The 8,424-nt window shown below is 39.1% G+C and overlaps 1 protein-coding gene across 1 annotated transcript; it reads right to left on the reverse strand.

Moving 5' to 3' along the window:
• Positions 1-1,356: 1,356 nt before the first annotated feature.
• Positions 1,357-3,671, reverse strand: LOC145037415 (DNA replication licensing factor MCM6-like). The gene is made up of 9 exons (XM_078986067.1): positions 3,414-3,671; positions 3,162-3,314; positions 2,946-3,071; positions 2,695-2,857; positions 2,416-2,609; positions 2,149-2,347; positions 1,997-2,074; positions 1,656-1,885; positions 1,357-1,585 (listed from the first exon to the last, which is right to left on the reverse strand). The coding sequence occupies exons 1-9, from the start codon at positions 3,491-3,493 to the stop codon at positions 1,372-1,374; spliced, it is 1,437 nt and encodes a 478-aa protein (XP_078842193.1). The 5' UTR covers positions 3,494-3,671; the 3' UTR covers positions 1,357-1,371.
• Positions 3,672-8,424: the final 4,753 nt, after the last annotated feature.

Genomic DNA, 8,424 nt, shown 5'->3' on the forward strand with positions numbered 1-8,424 from the left:
CCATTCTGACTCAGATGAGTCGGCTAGAGGCGAAACTCCTCCTCACGCGCCTGCTCATGAGGTACCTGTTTCATCAAAACCTCCTTCTCCTTCTCCTATAACCACCTCTTCCATTCCCACCATAACCTCTTCCATTCCCGTCATAATCTCCTCCATTCCATTCCCTCCATATCTAACCCTATTTCTATTCCCCCCATAACTACCTCTACTACTCTTCCAACCACAACAACTTCCATTCCCCCACCATTCTTCACAGAAGCCACCAAAACTACCACCAGTGAGATTCCAACCAACGTATCTGATACGAGGGTTGACACTTCACAACTTGAACCCACTTCCGTTCCCGAACCCACTACCACTACCGAACCACCCACCGCACCCTTATCTCCCACTCCATCTGCTGAAACCGAAACCTTTTTGGGAGGGGAGGATACGGTTTTTGATTCCATCTACTACAAACCCTACCAACTTCAAAGTGATGATGATGATGATGCTCCAGTTACTAAAAAGCACATCAAGGAACTCCACGAGAAGATTGACAATCTTGTGGCTTCTTCCTCTTCCTCAACATCTCACTTTTCGGAGGCTGCCATTCAGGGAATGGTGGAATCTCTCTCGAAACCACACGAAGCCTCCATCAGCTCAGCTGCTGTTGCTATTGATAAATCCACAAAGGCTAGTGCTATTGCGACCGAAAAAGTCGAAAAACTATTTCAAGACGCCCAGATCTGGCTGGAGTCTTTGCAGGCGGCATCAGAAACAAACACCAAGAAGATTCGCACCGTTGTGGAGAAGCTGGTCCATTCTTTCGAAACCGAAAAGACCAATTTTCCAGCTTCCGCCAGAAACTCAAAGATGACAATCAATCTTTTCAATCTTCGGTTGCGGATCGTCTTCTTTCCTTTCAAGCCACTCTTGCCGCCGAATCCACCACAAAGGACGAGCTTGCTCGAAAATCTTCCGAGCTTACTCTAGCAACTCATCAGCTCTCCTCGATTCTCTTCGGTCTGAGAAAGCTATGGTCAGGAGTTGTGTTTCAGATGTCCATGGAGCTTTGTCTAACATTATCGAAGCCCATGATCCGATTCTTAACTATTTGGTGAGGCGTACTCTTGCAGATAAGCTCGCTCCTGCTCTTGCCCTGCTTAGCCATATTGAAGGCATTACTGAGCAGGAGGACCATCCGAAACAAGGGGGAGAAAAGTAGCCCACAGCTCAATCGAAACCCCCTCCGAGTTCCAAAGCTCAATCACTTCCATTTTCATCACTTATCCCTCCGAAAGCACCCAAACCAACACCTGTTCCTGCATCAGGTTTGAGTGCTCAAAGCAAAGCCAAACAAATTGTTGACGACAGTGATGAAAGTGATGATCAAGAACCGATTGTCAGCTTAGTGAGGAAACAGTCCAGAGAGAAGGAGCTGGATGAAAACGCTCGCATCGTCAGGGAAGACGAGGCCAAGGAGAGGAAGATAAAGGCGTACTCTCCGGTTTCTGGTTCTTTTGCAACAGTGGCTGTCAATCCAGCAGCAGAGGAAGATTTCCCAGATGTGTAAACAGATCTTGAAACTAAGGTTGTCGTATACCTACAAAAGAAAAATAAAAAAAAAATTGAAACTCTACTCCATAAAACAAGATTTAAAAAGATACGCTTACTTGAGAAACTGAGATTTAGCACAACTGGGATCTCCAACAATACAAACATTGATGTCCCCACGGAGATTGATCCCTTCATGGGTGAACTTATGAACTCCGCCCAAAAGCATAAGCAGAATTGCTCGCTTGATGTCTTGATGACCAAAAACAGTAGGGGCCATACTATCAACAAGCTTGTTGAAAAAATCGGGGGTATTTCTCATTTGTTTAACCTCAGCTAGCTCCTCCGCCTACAATAACGATAAAAATAAATATATATAGGATAAGTAAACTTTAATTACAGTGTTGAATTATACTATAACTTTAGAGAATATGGGTCAAAAAGGGGACAGAACAACAACCGTGAATTGCAGATTGTCTTCATCCTCAGCATCCCTCTTCCTATTTCGTATGTCAGCATCTCTTCTCCCATCACAAATCTGAACAAAGAATCAACGTTATAGACTAGTCCCACAAAGAGAAATTGATCGCAATATGATCAAAAATGAAAAACCTGCACTGAATTGGCAATAAAGGCAAGGCGATAAGAAAGGTCTCTAACTCCCAAAGCCCGGAGCCCTTTGACACCTTCTTGAACAGTGCCAGTGGTGTCGCGTTTACTACCACCATCTCTACGAACTTCAGCTCTTTCTCCGGGAGCTGCCAATGCGAAAATGTCAGGTATCACAACCACAGTGCCAGTAAAGATCACCCTGCAAAGTGAAGCACAAAACTTGAGTTATTTTCTACATCTTTCTAAAAAAAGTGTAAATTTACATACGTGTCACCAGCCCTAGCCTGTTCAACAATGTCATGGCGAAGAATGACATCTAATGATCTAGGAAGGGATCCTGCAGGTATTTCCTTTGATGTTTCCTGCATCCTGACTCTCTGCCAATCTGCAAATTTACTTTCTTGTCGGAGAAGTGCCCATTTTCCTTTCTTTGAGCACATAGCATTAATGCATATCATGGGCTACAGAAAAAAACACCAATAAAACCAGTAAGCACAAACTTGAAAATCCAACACATGTCAAACCATAAACAAATACACAACAAACCTCGGTGTATTTATACTGTTGCTCAACGTTTTTGATGATGGTTCCACAATCCAAGCACTTGAAAGTTCCCTGAAGGAGTTCTGGTCTGACCTCACTAGTACGAGTCACCACCCCTGTAACTGATACTAGTCTACCTATCTCAGATGTGCTCAGTTCCCTCAATCTGTACACAAACATATATAAAATTTGAAATCTTCAAACTAAATGGTGGTAAAAGTGGTAGTCAGTTGATATTAGAAAAGAAAATTAACCTTTTTATGACAGGTAAATTGTAAAATGCAATATTGATATCCTTATTTGGGTTGTCGTCGGTTATGAAGGTGGGTTTTTGTCCCATTACAAACCGCTTACATGCGTTCTTCAGGTACGACTCAAACCTGAAAGATGTATTACAATTCAACAATTTCAGTACACAAAAGTCTTGCGAAAATTGTTACTAAAAATACACTCGAAACAAGAAAGTTTACCTCAAATATTCATCAGAAATGGCTTTCTGCAGAACATCGTTGAACCGCATAACATGAGAGAAATCGATGAACATGGTGTTGGACTCGTTTGGTCTCATTGCTTCGATTTCCGATTCATAGAATGGTTCCCTCGAATTGGCATCCAATCTAAAACTGTAACGATAATAAAAAAAGCAAAGACCAAAACTTGTCAAATAACATGAATTGCATCAATATGTTTTGGATCTACACGAAAAAACCCTGATGCGGTACCTCTTAAGAAACTCCAAGAAGATATTCTCGACCTTCGCTGCTTTCTCGTCGGTGAAATATGCGCCGCCGAAAGAATCCATATTGTTGGCTAGCTAATGCCTTCCTCAAGTTTTTTTTTCTTTTTTTGCAGAACTGGAAGTGAATTCGTTTTGATGGGGAAGCAGATGAATGAATGCTTGTATGCACTTTTTGGCGGGAAAATAAGCAGAGCGTGTTAGGGTTTCCCGCCACAACTCGCGGACTGGGCCACCATGACCCATTGCACCGACCCAAGTGGATACTAAAATAAATCTATGTAAAGATGTTCTATTTACTGCGTATTTGGATAACTAAAGACTGGTCAACGTACATAAAATCAAAGCAAAGTGTTTATAATGTATAACCTACGCTTTTAAAATAAAACTAGGGAAGTACGGATTTCAATTATATCGTTTGTGAAAGAAGTTTACGCTAGATATTTTGTTGATTTATTTATTAAAATAGACATATTATCAATCAATTGCAAATCCATGAATTAGAGTCGATGCAGTAGATCTAAAAGTCACTATAAGGATGAACTTTGAAAAGAGTGTGAGCTCTGAAGCACCTAAATAAGGCATTAAACTTGGGGAAATCTTAAAGGAAAACGAAAAAGGTCAAAGTTATAAACATTAAACCTATGAGAATTTATTATGATATTTAGGGATTTGGAGTTGTAAAGGATTTGATCTCTATGGTGGTGGCCGGTAGTCATCAGAAATAATCATCCAAAATTAGACAACAGAACAAAAAAAAAACCCACAATTTGAGGCCTTGAACCTTACCTCCGGTGTAGGGACATACTTCCAAGCCGACGGTAGATGGCTCCAAATCGGCGGTATTGGCCCGCGAACACCGGGAAGTGACAGTTAAGCATAGTTGAGAAACATAGAAACAAACCCAAATTAAGTCTTCTTAATGTCATACGGAACCAAGTTAGAATTGCTATAACGTCATTAAAAATTGTTCAAAGCATAAGAACACCCGACAAAAAAGAACAAATACTAACCGGAAATGCTTTGATTACATTTCCAACACATAAGAAGTCGGTCATCTCTAACACATAAGTGGATGTCTTTGTCAATGGATGGCAACGACGTCGACGTAGACCGGTGAGGGTTTCAGCAAGCCAGAACTTTGATGGAGTGGGAATGGAGGTGAACGCCATGAACGATGGCAAAAGAGACGGGACATCAACATTCGAAGTAAGGAAGAAAGGGAGAAGAAGAAGTGTCAACTTACCTGAAGAGTATTCTCGGTAATTTAACATTAAAGGGCAGGTCATTGTATACATAAGTTACTCAGTTAGATTGTTTTTTATTAATTCAAAAATGAAATTTTCGGGCTTGAATTTTGGGCTGTTACACAATTTGTTTCCAAATAGTTTAAATATCAAAGTTCCCAGATATCATAATCATCGATCGAGGAAGCGTACGGTTACGCCTTCGCCTTCCAGGTGTCACACCCCAAAACCACGAACGACGGAAACGTTCAGGGGTGGAGGACGTCATGTACAGTATCACAACAGTGTAATATAATAAACAAGCAACAACACCATCCATTGCATTATAAGTAAAGTTTTAATACATGTGTGTTTCTTTCTGTGACAACCGTCATATTCTGGTCAATTCAAAGTCAATTGGGTTAATATTCGCAAATGGGGGTCATAAAATGCGAAGGTGATTAATGCGAAGGGATGCGAAGGGTGTAAGAATGAAGATGCGAAGTATTTCACAGTAGAATGCGAATTGGGGAAGAAAACAGAAGATTTCAAATATTGTCCCTGGAGTTTCGCATTTTTGGAAATAAATACTCAACTTCGCAAATGGGGGTCATAAAATGCGAAGGTGATTAATGCGAAGGGATGCGAAGGGTGTAAGAATGAAGATGCGAAGTATTTCACAGTAGAATGCGAATTGGGGAAGAAAACAGAAGATTTCAAATATTGTCCCTGGAGTTTCGCATTTTTGGAAATAAATACTCAACTTCGCAAATGGGGGTCATAAAATGCGAAGGTGATTAATGCGAAGGGATGCGAAGGGTGTAAGAATGAAGATGCGAAGTATTTCACAGTAGAATGCGAATTGGGGAAGAAAACAGAAGATTTCAAATATTGTCCCTGGAGTTTCGCATTTTTGGAAATAAATACTCAACTTCGCAAATGGGGGTCATAAAATGCGAAGGTGATTAATGCGAAGGGATGCGAAGGGTGTAAGAATGAAGATGCGAAGTATTTCACAGTAGAATGCGAATTGGGGAAGAAAACAGAAGATTTCAAATATTGTCCCTGGAGTTTCGCATTTTTGGAAATAAATACTCAACTTCGCAAATGGGGGTCATAAAATGATGAAATTGCAGAATTTTTAAAGAGATACACACACATAGACTATTATAAGACATTGTTCTTGACTTTTGAGTCCAAAGACGTATGATCACAAGCAACCACCCCACACCCACTCTATGACCAGCCATACCTCCCCACCTTACCTATGTCACTTCAATGTTCCCTTACACTCAATTATCCCTCCTCCCACGTTTTTGAGGGCTGATTATTCATCCTCTCTCCTCACATCATCTCATTTACTCTCATTTCACAAGAAGATCAAACTCTTTCCTCTCTCACTTTCTCTCTCTAGAAATTCGAGATTCAAGGGCTGATCTCGAGTTTTTCCTCCACATTTGGTAAGCATAATCCATTCTCTTTGTGATTATCTCGTTTATTACCACTCAAATCATGGATATCTTAGACAAACTCTCTCATAATTGTGTTAGATCTTCGAATCTTCAAGTGATTCTTCAAGTGTTCTTGGGTTGAACACTTTCCTTCTTCAACACTTACCTACTGAAATCACTTAAGGTGAGTTCATACCCCTACATTTTCATGTTTTCTCAAGTTTTCAGGGGGGGAATACAAGTTAAGACACTAAGAACATAACTAGATTTTTCTAACAGCCTTCATCAGAAAAGTTCAACTCCATTCACGGACTGTTTTGGGCATCTTAACTATTTTTGTTTTCAAAACTGTACAAGGTGCAAATAGATCAAGTTTTTAGCTTTAAAATGGCTACTTGCACATCTCCATACGATTTTTCTACAATTTATGGTGATTTTTACAAAACTGCCTATCATTTCAAACAACAATCCGGACCAGTCTGTGATTATGGACTTTTTCACCCAAGTTAGAGGTCATTATAAATTGTGATAAAAATTATGAGCAAACTAGACACATTTTGTGAACTCTCAGAATTTACGGATCTAGTTTTCGACTTCGTATGATTTTTCTATGATTTTTCCAAAACAGGGCAGAATTGCTAAATTTTGCCAACAGCATGTAAATATCATAACACTTTGTATTATGTTGAGCAAAGTGTATAATCATAAGTTCTAATATTTGAATGAGTTTTCTTGCTAGTTTATCATTATAGACTGAAACTAAAACATTCATATTAAATATTATTCATTCATTTTGGAACACGCACTATTAAACTATGAAAAGAGTTCGATAAATTCACTACACTAATACTTTTCCATAAAAGAGTTCATACATAGTACATACATTTTAGATAAACTATAATAGGTATAGTTTATGATACATCACTCTACGCACTCGTACAAGAAGGGTACATTCATACAAGAAATATTTATTTTCACACACATTTCACGTAAACTTGTTATCCTATATTGTGAGTTTCTCTATCTCTCTCCCCGTACGTCCGAGTGCGGGATATAATTCCTGGTAGTTATAATCAGAATCTCCTGGAGGGAGAACGTGATACTTGTATATAGATCTATATTGGGATTGACACCCCACACCTCGCTGCTAGCTACAGTGGGATCTGCAGGTCTACGGGTGACAAATGTCATTTCATTTTTCGCGACACTGAGAACGTCGTGGCAGGTTCACATAGTCATAGTATGATTATAACGGCTCACATAGGGAACAATCCATAAGTTTACGGGATTTTATTTTTAAAACCTAAATGAGTTTTATGTCGATTTAAAATCACCTTTTATCTCTATGGGTACAAATACAAAACGTCGGGTCTCTATACAAAGTTATTATGATATTAAAACTATATTTCCTCTAGAATTGTTAGATTTCAGCTATAGTTGCTGAGCGTATATGTTTGAGTCATATAAGAATTTAGTCATGATTGGCCTAGAATTGGTGGTGCCCGCCTCATCTCCTGTTCCTCGTTGGGTTGTGGACCTGGGGCAGACCCACTATATTCAACGTTTTATCTAAGTTAACCCTTATATAACTTTTATACGCTGGACGATTATAGAGGAACTCTACGGATTGCTCTAAGGTTCATTAATGCATCATGTAGGATTATTTCTATTCATACTTAACTAAGAAAATATTGGATTTTCTGGAAATCAAACTATATCGATTTTACAAGGAAAAACGGTTTCTACTTCAAACAAAACTCTTATGAACTCACCAACCTTTGTGTTGACACTTTTAAAACTACTTGTATTCTCAGGGAATCAGTGAAACAGGAAAACTTCATCGCTTTGAGGATGGGACGTTAAACCGTCAACAAATTATTTTGTCATCATAATGTAATTGCTTTTGAAAGATGTAAACATTTACTTTGGTGTAACTTTTGCAATTATATTTATGGTGGTTGTTTTCACTTTGAGCACTATTATACTCATTGTTGTGATACTCTACATGAAGTCCTCCACCCCCAGACGTTTCCGCCATCCTTGGTTTGGGGGTGTGACACTTTCATTGTAGTAAGACACCAAAAATATACAATCAAAATAAAAGACGAGACTTGTCTGCTCCATCTTCTCAAAACCTGGCCTCCGTACCTGTCTACTGACGACCTAAGAATACAAGTTATTTTGAAAGCGAGTATCAACTTTAAAGATGGTGAATTCATAAGTATATAATATAAAGGCCATGTAAATCGTTAAATGAAAGTGTTGATGTACGTATGAAAAACCCTAGAAAATCCCTTATTTCCTATCAGTTTGAGATGTA

Source organism: Lactuca saligna, chromosome 3, assembly GCF_052625555.1.
Source record: "Lactuca saligna cultivar CGN05327 chromosome 3, ASM5262555v1, whole genome shotgun sequence".
NCBI lineage: Eukaryota > Viridiplantae > Streptophyta > Magnoliopsida > Asterales > Asteraceae > Lactuca > Lactuca saligna.